General features: G+C 43.8%; 1 protein-coding gene across 1 annotated transcript; it reads right to left on the reverse strand.

Annotated features, from left to right (window-relative positions):
- Positions 1 to 1,252: 1,252 nt before the first annotated feature.
- On the reverse strand, positions 1,253 to 13,672 carry cand1 (cullin-associated and neddylation-dissociated 1). Its single transcript, XM_031859201.1, has 25 exons — positions 13,342 to 13,672; positions 11,187 to 11,262; positions 11,008 to 11,075; positions 10,774 to 10,928; positions 10,365 to 10,488; positions 9,955 to 10,042; positions 9,687 to 9,855; positions 9,449 to 9,554; positions 9,222 to 9,367; positions 8,920 to 9,071; positions 8,074 to 8,214; positions 7,543 to 7,684; positions 7,004 to 7,212; positions 6,662 to 6,920; positions 6,094 to 6,247; positions 5,751 to 5,988; positions 5,368 to 5,556; positions 5,130 to 5,273; positions 4,828 to 4,963; positions 4,479 to 4,655; positions 4,006 to 4,101; positions 3,480 to 3,649; positions 3,223 to 3,387; positions 2,675 to 2,782; positions 1,253 to 2,291 (listed from the first exon to the last, which is right to left on the reverse strand). The coding sequence occupies exons 1-25, from the start codon at positions 13,407 to 13,409 to the stop codon at positions 2,067 to 2,069; spliced, it is 3,705 nt and encodes a 1,234-aa protein (XP_031715061.1). The 5' UTR covers positions 13,410 to 13,672; the 3' UTR covers positions 1,253 to 2,066.
- Positions 13,673 to 14,068: the final 396 nt, after the last annotated feature.

Consider the following 14,068-nt stretch of genomic DNA (forward strand, 5'->3'; position numbering starts at 1 on the left):
CTACACATAAAGGAACACTTCATCCTTCATTTTATCACAAACATTCAACATATAAAGGATCACTTCATGTGCAATTAACAGCGGAATATCCGCCTCCGTTTGTCAGAATAAAGGCCCTAAGTGAAATGTTTAATTTATAAATTGCGATGATTTGTAAAATGACGACTGAATGAAACTGAACACCGGTGGTAAAGTATCAGAAAATAATTATAAGAAATTGACCAACTGACTTAATTTTCAAAATAAAGGCATTACAGTGAGTGTTTCAGAATAAAGGCAATATGGAAAAGTATTTATGATAGTTTGAATGCACAAAAAATGATTTATAAAATGATAACACTGGTGATAAAGGGACTTGAAATAAATTAAAATCTGTATTTGACTAATTAATAAACATATATGGTCCTAATTTTCAAAATAAAGGCCTTTCTGTGACCTTAAAAAATATAATCAAAATATTGGTGTGTAGATGTTATGTGTTTCAGAATAAAGGCACTAAAGGAAATGTATTATAATTTGATATAAAGCAGAAAAAAAGACGATTAAAGACAAACGAAGCTTCAGATTCACCCGATAAATCTTATTCGACTGTTTTTTTCTCTTCATTTCTGTAGGTGAAGAGAATATTTTTATTTTTCGGAGGTTCGGTGACGGTGGCGCTCTGAACACAGAGGACAGAATACATTACTGAACTTCAAAGAGGAAACAAATCATCAGCAAGTCAATGATACAAACTCATCAATTCAGCTGCTGCTAGGAGACCGAGACCAACGAGCGTCACTCGTCTGGTTTCTCTGCCTCGTTGAAACAGCCAATCAGAGCAGAGTTTAGCCATCTGGACAGGAAGTTGTTTATTTTGATTCCTACCTGTAGATTAGCACATCACAGGTGTACTAGTACTACTAATGAAGTACTGTGTTCTGGCTCCCTCTGCTGCTTCAAATGTACTTCAACTACAGCAAACAGAAAAACTGTTCACTAGTATTTCACGTTTGTTTGAATTATAAATGAGCAGTTCTTGTTTTAAATGTACAAATAACTACAACTGGATTATTGTGAAACTGAAGTAAAGGCATCTTTGTGCTTCGATTTCCAGATTTATGTATTTGTTTACGTTTATGTATATAATATCTGTGTTCATATTTAAATGAGTTACAACTCTGAAGATGTTCAGACACAAAAATAAAGCAGATTTGTGTTTGTTTGAAGCGACACAAGAAGAAATGAGACAGAAAGAAGTATGAAGGCAGACAGAAATGAACCCTTTTATTCTTTTCATTGGGCAATAAACAGTGGACAGTCCAGTCCGGACCGGACTGAACCGGACCGAACCGGACCAGACCCGGTTTCACCAGATCAAAACCGTTGGACCAATAATCTGTCCCCTCTTCCCTTCAGAGGAGTGAAGGGACTGGAGGCGGGGCTATTGAATCAGGGGGAAACAAAGAAAGCTGATTGGTCCACAAACGGTAAAACCCCACCCACCCTTCATCTGACTCCTGCCCCCTCCCCCACACACTCACTTAAGCATCCTATTGGTTGCCTACATCATTCAAAAAACAAACAACCAGAGCGAGCTCTCCATTGGTCACCACACCGTCAGGCAATAAAAGGCCGTTTCCCCATTGGTCGGTTTCGATAACACGCCAACTATCAGTCACTCAGCAGCGGCCAATCAGGTTACAGCACAGTACCTGTGGAACTTTATGGAAATAACAAAAAAAAAAAAAAAAGGATGATGATGAACAGGGAGATCAGCCAATCAGACGGCCTCGCAAGTAAAAACAAACAGGAAGGGGGAGGAGCCTCCAAGCCTCATATGGAACTTTTTTTTGTTTTGTTTTTTGTTCTTAGATTTTGTCCGTACATCAGTCTGCTTCCTTTCTTCCGATTTCAGTGCAATGCATCATGGGTGTGTCACTACATGTGTGTGTGTGTGTGTGTGTCCTGTTGTCATGGAAACATGCTGCAGGGTACGTGCTCCAGCAGCAGGGGGGGGAGGGGGGGCGGGGCTTGGTTGGTGGCGTGTTGCATCATGGGGGAATGTGTTTTTGTCCGTCTCTCTCCTAGCTGGTGTCCATGGACTCCATGTTGGCGGAGCTGGAGTCCCTCTGGATGGAGTCAAAGATGGCCGCCAGCTCCTGATTGGACGAGATCTGAGACTGGAACTCCGACATCAGCGGCGACTTCTCGGCCTCGGGGATCGTCAGCAGCGCCACCACGGCTCGCATCGCCGACCGCTTCAGCTCGTCCTGCTTCTCGAACTCCTGCTTCACTGAGTTCGCCTTCACCTGCAGACGAACACACCAGACATCAACTACTTTATACTTCTACTACACAACAAGTACCTGATTACTAGTTTTATCCTCTTCTTTATATTCGATCATTTACTGCTCGTAGTGACTTATTTGATCTGATAACTTCAGTTACTTTAAAACTAAATACAACAAACTAATACACGATGATGTATTATTATATATTAAACTACCAGCAGTATATAAAGTCGCCTTTATTTACACATTAATGCATCAATAAAATATATATATTATTCTGCAGAATCAATACTTTTACTTTTAGTACTTTAAGTATATTTTGATGATGATATACTGGAACTTATTATATACTTTATTATATACAGGACTGGGGGACTGGGGGTCTACTGGTGCAGGTGTACCTTGGTGGTGCAGGTGGCTCTCAGCGGCTCCACCAGTCTGTCCAGTCTCTGGAGGACGGCACTGGGACACAGAGATGACAGCCGGGCCAACATCAGGAACGTCAGCATCTGGAGAGACGACGACATCATCAAACATACTCTGCTTTATAGTCTATTAGAGACCTGTCAATCACCGTGTAGCCCCGCCCTAAAGCATCCCCTGCTTTATGGTCTGTTTGACTCTAAATGGACCATAATGTACTAAATGAACATCATGCTGTATTGAAGAAGACTTGAAACTAGAGATTGAGACCATAAACTCATGTTTACAATGTTTACTGAGGTAATAAATCAAGAGAGAAGTAGAGTCATTTTCTCATAGACTTCTATACAACCAGAGGAGTCGCCCCCTGGTGGACACTAGAGAGAATGCAGCTTTAAGGCATGAAGCTTTAACTTCAGAGGACCTGAACCAATCAGGTTACCAGAACCCTGTATTTTCTCAAAGGACCTGGTACTGCAGTAGTAGTAGTACTGTTGTAGTTCTGGTTGTGGGGGTGCGGTCAGACCTTGATGTCGTAGTGGTCCTTCAGTCCGTCCTCCACGTGGTTCAGGAAGGTGAAGATGTCCAGTCGGTCCAGGCAGCTGTCCAGCAGAGTGTACATGCACTCAAACGCAGCCTTCCTCAAGTCCAGACCGTCATCCACCGTGTGTTTAAAGGGACCCATCTCCACCTACACACACACCCCCCCGTCATCATCACCATCAGCTGACTGACCCCCCGTCCTCCTTACCTCAGTGTCGCTAACCCTCCGTACGGTCTCACCTCTCTGATCAGCTCCTTCCTGACTTTGGTCTCGTTGTAGAGTTGCGGTAGAACCGAGTCCAGCAGCTCTCGGATCAGACTCGGTTTGTTGTGAGCGGCCGAGTTGAATGTCACCAAAGCGACGCGACGCACGTTCAGGTCGGGGTCCTCCAGCGTCTTCAGGAAGTCACCTGAGAAATAACAGAAGTAAATAAAGAAAGAGCAAACGTCATGTTAGAGCTTTAAGTCTAAGATAAACTGAACGGAGTTCTGCTAGAGAGGTACACTGCTACACATCAACGCATCCATAATTATAAAACTACAATAATATATATATATATATACACATTATTCTGCAGAATCAATACTTTAAGTATATTTTGATGCTAATATACTGGAACTTTTGAAAGCAGTACTTTTACTTGTAACTGAGTATTTGTACAATGTGGTACATTGTAAAACATGAGGTGAATAATCAATTAGTCGATCACAAAGTTAATATGCAACTATTGTGATGATTGATTGATTGGTGTGACATCATTCGTACCGATGCAGTTCTTCAGCAGCGGGTCGATGGGCTGTGGTTGATCAGAGATGGTGAACTTCACCGCCGTCACCACGGAGCTCCTGGCGTACGACGAACCTAAACACACACGCACACACACAGAGACACACACACGCACATCAGTAATCAATAAATCACATCAATCCTCAGACGACTGCTTCAGGTCCAGCAGCAGTTTATCTAAAACTCTTTAATTCACACTTTTTAATCTTTAAACCAATTAGATGCAGGTTGAGGAGAATGAGGCCGTTTGATTGGCTGGCTGGAGCTGATGGGCGGGGCTTAACACTATGTCCAATGTTCCTATTGGTTGGAGTTTTTATTTTATTTTTGTCACTGTTTCAACAAAGAAAAACAACACTTGAAAAAATCAATAAGTGCTTTACAGAGTATTGATTTGGTGGTTATTGATCAAAATGTTCATTTTATTGGTTATTGATCAGAGTATTGATTACCTGACAGCAGGTATCCTTTGAGGCGGGGCAGCAGGGTTTCGGGGTCGATCAGCGTCAGCTTGCCGAGACACTCGGCCACCACGTTCCTGGTTCCTTCCTCCTGACACTCGCAGTGTTTGAGCAGCAGAGTCCAAACCGATTCCACGTACGGCTTCAGACCGGACACCGATGCCGAACCTCCACACGGACACACACAGGTTACAACCAGAGTCCGTCCACTGACAATGAAGGTCAGTCACTCAGCAGTCTTAATGGACTGCTGAGTGACTGACCTTGATTCCTAATGGACACACACACACACACACACACACACACACAGTTATTTAACGTGTGTTTGAGCTGCTCTTACTGATGATCTCTTTGAGCGAGTGCAGCAGCAGGTACTGCCTCTTAGAGGAGGAGATCTCCTGCAGGACGAAGGGAAGATACTCCGGAAGATTCCCCACCGCGATGCTGCCCAACGCATAGGAGGCTGCAGACTTCACCTGAGAGACACAGAGGGAGGGGGGGGGGGGGAGACCGATTATTCAACTAGAATATGAGCAGAATAAAACACTAAATATACTGCAGCACTCTTGTTATTCTCCCGTCACATAGGCTTTTACTGTGAAACTCTGAGAGGCACTTCCTGCTGGGACAAACGGGCGTTACCTCTTCACTGGAGGATGAGAACGCGTCCAGGATGACCGTCTTGAGCTCCGGTTGGCTGCTCAGGTCCACATGATGTCCCACCTCGCCCAATGAGAGCAGAGCGAGCAGTCTGATGGAGTCCGTGGAGCGGCTGTTCTTCACGTCCTACAAATACAAAATAACTTTATTTAAACCTGCTCTAAGATGTTCATGTATTCCTACATTGAGAGCTCCAGGTGGATCGGACAGGTGAGTTTACCTGGATGAACTGTCCCACCACCGCCGGCCCCTCCTCGGGACAGGCTCTGGTCAGAGCCGCCACACACTTGGCGATGGAGCAGTAGGCCTGTTTGTGAGGCAGAGCAGCACTCTGGGAGTAAACCGGACCGGTCAGCATCCTCAGCAGGTCCATGTAACCCAGACCGGACGTCTCTGTGGCCACCAAGGCCTGAACACCAAGAACAGGAAACACGAGTGTTCACAGAATCGCAGCTGGAAAACTGGAACTGATTGCTTTATATATATATATATATATATATATATATATATACACATATATATACACACACACACACACACACACACATTAAAATAGAAGTAAAGTAAAAAAAACAATAAATAAATAACCAACTCCCTCTGTACCTGGTAGAAGTCGAGCATGGCGGCGAGCGCTCCGCCCTGCAGCAGCGGGGATCGAACCAGCGCAATGAGCTGCTGCAGGATGTTCCCTCCGCTCAGCTGGCCCAGCGAGGACGGGTGAGTCACGGCCAGCGTGGACAGGAAGCTCAGCGCCATCTGGGACACGTGCATGTCGCTCTCTGAGATGAGGGGGGGCAGCTCGGCCAGGACGGCGTCCACCATAACGGGGGTCACCGCCGAGCTGAAGGGTCACAGACGGGGTTAGGACAGGGAGGGGTGGGCGGAGCCTATGGCTGTGCGTGTGTGTGTGCGCGTGTGTGTGTGTGTGTGTGTGTGTGTGTGTTACCTGTAGTTTCTCAGCAGGATGTCCAGAGCAGCCAGTGTACAGAGCTTCAGAGCTCTCTGGTTCTTTCGGAGGAAGGAGGCGAGGATTGGAACGGCGTCGGGGAGAACCGGCCTCAGGTCGATCTTCAGCGGAGAACCAGCGATCAGCGTCAGAGCTGCAACACGGAGAAGAAATAAAAACGTTCTTTACGATGGTAAACCTCTCGAGATTCTATTTAAAGACAGTCCTATTTTTAATCCTATGAATAGCGTACGTGTCTAAAACTCAAAGATAAATCAATGTGTGTATTTTCAATAAAACCAAATATGTTAGACTTGTTTCTGTTCGTTCATAATTATTTAATGTTGTTTTGATGTGAGATGTGTACACAGAACGAGCTGAAGTAAACAGTGAATAGAAAGTCAGTTTTATAAAAAGGCACAAATTGTCCTGAGGCGTTGGAAAAAAAAACGTACAAAGAGACTCAAACACACAGCTGGTTCACCGAGAATAAATGTACGACCAACGTACGACCAACACACGACCTGAAGAGATTAAACCTTCATACTGAGCTGGAGGCGGGGCTTACCTTTCACCGTGGTCAGCCTGGTGATCTCGTTCTTGAGGCGCTCCAAGAAGATCAACAGCGTTCCAGGAAGTTCAGCCGGCAGACGGTCCCCTAAGTTACAGATGATCTGCCCCATGCAGGAGATGGCTCGCTCTTTGACTTCCTGGTCGATGTCGGCGGCCTTCAACCGTTTGATGGTGCAGGTGAACAGGTCGTTGATGTAAGGGGAGGGGTCGAAGCTGTCCGAGGCCTCTGATAGGTTGTCCAGAGGTCGGATCACCTGGAATAGAAAGAGAGAGACGGTAGAATCGTTACGCGCCACAGAGAGATCAAAGACGTCCTCCCCACTGGTTTGATTCCCACCTTGACGAGCTGCTGGGTGACGAGCAGGGCCTCGGAGGTGATCTTGTAGAAGGGGTCTCCCACGCACGCCACCACGGGCGGGACGAGGGCGGGGACGTGGGCGTGGAAGGCGTGGGCCGGGTGTGTGACCATGATGACGTGGAGGCAGGACAAGGCGTCGATTTTCAAGTTGGAGCTGCTCGACTTATCGTTCAGAGAGAAGATGATACCTGAAACACAGATACTACTAATAATACTGTACATATATTACACATCTTTCTGACTCCCAACCAACTATTTTAGCTATTTTAGCCATAAAACAGGAAGCCACATTCCGATATAGAAGAACAGCCCCGCCCCCTACCCTTTAGCCACGCCTCTTTCATAACCTATGCACCATTTATTGACTCTTGTGGGCGGCAGAAATTAATTTAGAAAGTGAAAAACCAAATCAAAAGGACATTTCTGTTCAAAATCAAACTAAATACTCGTGAGGCGTTTTTAAAGACCCAACAACGAGAGTATTAGTCGTAGTAGTTGCAGCAATGACGTAGTACTACCTGGTATTAGTACTGGGATGTGGGTAGTCAGGGCTCCCGGGAGGACGTTCACCAGCTCAGTCAACATGTTAAAACAACACTGGCGGGTTTTGACACTTTTCTCCTTCAGCTGCTTGTGAAGAGCTTTCACGATCATTGGAACCTGCAGACGGAGAGACGTTCACAGAGTGAGAGACAGAAAGACCACCACAGCAGCTCTTCTTCTGTGGTTGACGGAGCAGGATGCAGAGTGTTTCCTGTCAGTGATAACATAATGCAAATCTGATAATTATAGCTAGTGGTATCGTTTAACTCACACAATTCTCTGCACAAATTAGGGATCTAATGTCTATTTTCATTACAAAATCATCTGCCAATAATGTTCTTGATATGTTGTTTGGTCTGCAAAGAAGTTGACATCATCTTGTTTCCCTAAAATATTACATCATGTGAGAGAATTCCTGCAAATATTCACACTTGAGAAGATGCAATTAGTGAATGAATGCATAATTAATACATCCTCATCCATAAATGCATCATTTGTGATGTTACCTGGCTCTGCAGCATAGTTAGCGGTGTGTCTCCCTGCTCCATGGCGTCCGGATCAGCCAACCAGCTCTGAGCCGGTCTGGTCTGTTTGAGCAGCGACAGGTAGGCATGGAAAACATCCGCCTTCACGTTCTCCTCCCTCTCCTACAGTCAGACAGACGGGTCCAGTCAGATAGACAAGTATGGCTTACATACATTAGATCAACAGGTAGGGATTTGCCCGATCCACGAGTCACGTAGGCATCGACCCGATCCGAGGGTCACGCAGGGATCGACACCGATCAGAGGGTCATGCAGAGATCGACACCGATCAGAGGGTCACGCAGGGATCAGAGGGTCACGCAGGGATCGACACCGATCAGAGGGTCACGTAGGGATCAGAGGGTCACGCAGGGATCGACACCGATCGGAGGGTCACGCAGGGATCAGAGGGTCACGCAGGGATCAGAGGGTCACGCAGGGATCAGAGGGTCACGCAGGGATCGACCCGATCACGCAGGGATCGACCCGATCCACTGGTCGGGTAAGAAGAGGCCCGACCAGTGACACATTTTTGACAATTGACAGAAGCATTAATCTCAATTAACGATTGATACATTTAAAAACAACAGGTCGAGATTAGTGTCAATGAAAGTGATAGGTTACTTTCATTGACAGGTAGAACCCGATCCCAGGTAACCAATAAGCTGGTGCAGACTCGTTACATTCTCCAGCTAAACTTAGTACAAGTCTGGATCTTTTTTTAACCGCTGCTGTCAAAACTAGTTGATCAAATCTCAGTGATGAGGAGGTGAAAATAAAGCATCACAATGAGGAGGTGATGAAGGAGTAAGCAGAACTTGACGGTACCTTGAAGCGACAGACGAGTGCAGGAGAGACGGAGCGATAAAACTCTGGCAGCATCTCGTGACGAGTTGAAACGACGGCGTCCAAACACTTGGCGGCCGCCCGCCGAACCTTCCAGCTCATGTCGTCGTCATCGCTGTACTCATCGTCACTGCCTGGACACAGAAAGACCGGCTGTTACTACCCACACAGCAGGGTGGACTACATCGAGATGACGGTTTGTTTTATCAATCAGCTCCTTTGAACCACAGCGATTGTACTTGCAGACATTCAGTTCAACTTGTCTTAAGTTTATGATGGACTACCTTGGTAGTCTTCATCGTTCTGCTCAGCGTCCATGGCGTTGTCGTCCTCGTCCTCATCGTCAAAGTTGTAGTTGGGGTCGTAGGTCAGGTAGCGCAGGCAGATGGAGATGACCGTGGGAACGTGGGGGTAAACTTCTTTAGGACACCTGTAATAAACAACACATTCAAATAAAATAAAAACACAAACAGCTACAGAAGTACTTTGGCAGTATTACTCCGAGTAGTACCTCCTAACAAAGGACTCAAAGGCCTGGATGCAGTATTCTCTGAGCTCATCATCGTCAACGTTGCAGAACTTCACTACCAGAGGAATGATCTTCTCCAGATACTCTCCTAAAGGACAGGAAGTTAGAGGACAGATGAATAGTTAAGAATAAAGTACAATATTTACCGACAGATACAGAAATACTCAAGTACCTCAGACGTGTACTGTACTACAGTTCTTGAGTAAATGTGCCGACTCACCGATCCGGTGTCCGGCCTGTCGGCTGATGGCGGCCGTGCACTGGATGTAGGTTCTGGTGGTCGACATGTTGTCGTTCCTCCCCAGCTCCGCCAGGAGGTGCTCAATGAGATCGATGAAGACCAGGTTCCCACAGGACATAACCAGGTGGCCCAGAGCCATGATGGTCCTCTGAAAAACATCCACACGGTATCAATACAGCCGCTGTCACAGGAACATAATGAATAAATACATACATACATATATATATATATATAAAGAGCAATGCACCTTTCTGACAGCCAGTCTGGGGGAGGTGAGCTGAGGAAGCAGACAGCTGAGGATGGAGGGATGGAAGTTCACCAGCAGACCTCCTTGTCTGCAGAAAGACAGACAGGTAGACAGACAGGTAGACAGACAGACAGGTAGGCGGTTAACTGTCGTCTACGTTACCCCTCTGAACACCAAAGCAGATTTAATAGATTATGATGGAATTTATCCAACCCTGCCCATCAAAATAACAGAAAATCGAACGCAACCACTGCCATTAACTGCCATATGTCTGGGGACAAGAATACAAATCAAATTTAATTGATATATAAATAGTCTATATAAGGATGATAAATCGTCATATTGAATCCTCACTGAGTCCAACAATAAACCAACCAAACACTAGACAGACTGACAGAGAGACAGTGTACCTGCAGAGCATGTCGGCCATGATATCGAGCGCCTCCAGCTGGACGGACACGTCTTCTTGTTTGGCGATGGCCGACGTCAGACGACCCGTTATCTTCTTACAAACACTGGCAGCCAGAGCCGAGCCTGTACACACAGAGTACACATGGAGGGTACAAGTATTAGTATATCCTGGGGTTTGTCTACTGGCTTTTGAATGGCAGCTGATTACAAACTAAAGCAGTGACAGCTTCAGTAGTAGTAGTACTTTAAAGTACCAGAAACAGAGACACTGTAGTAGGAGAACGAGTAATATCTGATGTACTGTGTTATTACGTTTACCAATGGAATACCCATCGGTACAACGCCAGTACAACATAGTATACACAACTCGATACAGGTGGTAGTGGTAGTATGCAGTAGTATTTGTACCACTAGAAGCGGGCGGTAACTCTCCGATCACAGTTTTGAGTCCGATGGATGAAATGTCTCTGAGCTGTTCTTTGTCCGACAGCATGTTGGTGCATAAAGTGTCCACGATCGTCTCCACCTGGTACTCCTTCACCTTACTCACCAGGGGCCCCAGGCTGAGGAAAACAAACGCACCCAACGTTAAAGAAACAACTCAGTGAACTCTAAATAATGTTTAAAATAATGTGTTTTTACCATTTGACAGCCAGATTCTGAACTTCTCCATTCTTGTCTTCCAACAGTTTGAGAATCATCCTCACCACCTGTCAACCAATACAGCGATGGATCAATACCTGGGTTTGTTTCAAAGTAAAACAGAGTTTAAAACTATATATTTATAACTATAAACTAGTTTCTCTCGGTTGTAAACTGACCTTCCTCTCGCTGTCGTCGTCCAGTTTAATTGAATCTTTCTGCAGCTCCGTCATCAGGTCGTTAGTGGCCATAAACCTGCAGAGAAACACGAGAAATTAATAACCAGATTCATCTGAATGAATTGAGAGGAGCAGACAGAAGAGTCGACAACACTCTGACAATCACAGCCTGTGATTGGACAGGCTGTGTTCGAGGGCGGGGCTTAGCGAGGGGTCAGTTACCAATCAGATGCGTTTTTTGGTCATCTTTTCCGTAACATAAAGGCCAAATGAGGACTCGCTTTAACATAATTTTAAATGTTGTGGCTGCTGGAGTTGTGACTTCAGATATTTTATTTTAAAAATCAACGTACAAAGAGATGATTTCAGGAACAACAACCTTAAAATAATGTCTAATAAAAACAGTTATATCAACGATGGAGGACAAAATATAAGAACCATTGATGCTCCGACCAAAACACCCGATCAATATCTGACATGAGAAATATACATTAAAAACTTGTTTATATTCAATTTATCAGTTTCTGCTTTTATAGATCTATTATTACAATATTGTTATTACTAAAGCTGGAGAGAAACATTATTTTCACTATAATTGTCGTGTAGTGTTCTTTCACTTCTCTTGTACAGTTTCTATTTTTACTTCCATTCGTATTCTACTTGTATAAACACCTCTTACTATTTGTTTTACTTCACTATATATTTCAATTTTCTTCAGTCTTTGAGAGTTTCTCCTCTAAATATCAATAAAGTTTTATTTGATCTTATCTTCAATATGAAGAAGACAGACATAGTGAATGTTTGCTTAAAACGTTATAAACGACACTATTATAAATAACGTAAGGTAATTTATTGCTTTACAGTGAAACACACTAAACACTCGAAGCTGTTTATTCACCTCAAATGATATTGATTACATAATAAATCAAATCTCAGCAGCGGTGGAATGTAAATACGTACTGTACCACAAATTTGAGGTACTTGTGTGTTTTCATGCTACTTTACACTTCTGCTCTGCTACATTTATCTGACAGCTTTAGTAACTTACTCAAAACATATTAAGAGTTCATTAAATTATGTTTTTGTTATAAATTAAAGTCCTACAAAGTTTATACAGCTGCAACAATTAGTTTATCCATTAAGTTGATTGACAGAAAACTAACTGTCTTCTGTTTTGATGATTGAAGTCATTTTTCAGTAAAAACATTTGACAGTTCCAGATGTAATACCATTATTAATGGTAATGTATTAGTAGTAATGTTAAACTCTGTCATTGTGACACAAATTCTCCTTATTTTAACTATTTTTTAAATAATCTGTTAATGGAGACAATAATCTGCAGATTTACCCATAATAATAATAATAATAATAATAATAAGATTAAGTAGTTAATAGTTCAACCATCTGAACCTGAACTCTTCCTCCATCACTGCAGACCTGCAGTCTGTTTACATGTTGTTATCACCCGAGTTAGCATTGCTAACACACACACACACACACACATACACACACACACAAATCACAAACACAACACAAACACATTCGAAGTGCTTCTCAGACTTAATTTGCACCAGTTAGCTGCGATGCTAACATTTAAAACAGAAACGAAAACGATGAGCTGATATCACGCTAGCTTGCAGCATGACAGAAGTTAGTGAGCTAGGCTAACGAAAAACAATGGCGATAAATAATCAAAGCAGTAATAATAATTTTAAAATAATAATAGCACACAATACAGTAACAATAAATGGAATGAAGCCAATGAAACATAATGAAAATCATTTGAAAAAAAGTTAGTTAGCTAGCCGGCTAACAGGGCAAAGCTAACTGCTAACTGGTGCTAACTATTTACCTGCAGCTCAAAGCTGTCAGATTAGCATGCTGTGCTAACCAGCTATCTAACGCTGTGAGTTTGATCCGCTGTCAATCAAATCAAACGGTAGCTAACTAGCGACGTGACGATGATCAGACAGGTGGCAGGCTAGCAGTTAGCATGCAGGCTTGCGGTTAGCATGTTGGCTAGCAGTTAGCATGCTAGAGCCACCGCTAGCGCTGTCTTTAGCATGAAGGAAGAGAAGAAGAAAAACACAGATCGAGCTCATAGCGCGCGAGCCGAACGGTTGGTTTGTTTTCCCGGGTTTTTTATTTTTTTTACCTGAAGTCCTTGTCGCTGGAAGTCATTTTCTCCAGCAGGTTGGAGATGTGGTACGAGGCGCTCGCCATTGCTGTTAGCTATTAGCTTCCAGCTAGCTCTCAGTGTGTGTGTGTGTGTGTGTGTGTGTCTGTCTGCGTGTCTGTCTGTCTGTCTGTCTCACGGGTCCCGGTGGTCCTTATTCTTCAGGTGAAGAAGAGTGTCTTTGCGGTTTCTTCTCCTTCTTCTTCTTCTGTTGCTGCTCTTCTTTCTACAGCGACTGTCGCATCCCGGGCACGGAGTTTGGTTTGTTTGAATGGAGCTCCCGTTCTCTCTCTGCAGAGGGGCGGGGTTAGCAGGATGGACGCTGTGGGGTCGGAGGTCACAGTTTGAGCAGCTCTTTTTAAAAATAATAAAATTAATTAATTAATGAATGAATTAGTAAATAAGTAAGTAAATAAATAAATACGTATATTATATTATACTGAATTGTCTGTGAGGGTGACAAAAATAAGATGTCCTGACGTGTTTATCAAAGTGTTATTTACTGCTTTTTTCATGTTGGAATAAATGTTAAATATTTAACTGCAAAGTAGTAATACGTGTTTGATACCTTTTTTTATTGCATTCAATCATTCTGGGATGCAGTGGCGGCTGGTCAATGGAGACCTTGAGCCACAACAAATAAAATAAATAATAACAATAATAAACTATACAAATTGTCAATATTTGTGTTTTTGAAATATGGAAT

This window comes from Anarrhichthys ocellatus, unplaced genomic scaffold, assembly GCF_004355925.1.
Source record: "Anarrhichthys ocellatus isolate YVR2014 unplaced genomic scaffold, GSC_Weel_1.0 scaffold21, whole genome shotgun sequence".
Classification (NCBI taxonomy): domain Eukaryota; kingdom Metazoa; phylum Chordata; class Actinopteri; order Perciformes; family Anarhichadidae; genus Anarrhichthys; species Anarrhichthys ocellatus.

Excerpts from the sequence above, each read along its gene's own strand:
- cand1 (XM_031859201.1), bottom strand. The coding sequence starts at position 13,409 with ATGGCGAGCGCCTCGTACCACATCTCCAACCTGCTGGAGAAAATGACT. Across the intron at positions 5,989-6,093 it reads ATCCTGCTGAGAAACTACAG|CTCGGCGGTGACCCCCGTTA; the intron begins GTAACACACACA and ends GTGACCCTTCAG. Across the intron at positions 5,274-5,367 it reads TGGTGGGACAGTTCATCCAG|GACGTGAAGAACAGCCGCTC; the intron begins GTAAACTCACCT and ends TTGTATTTGTAG.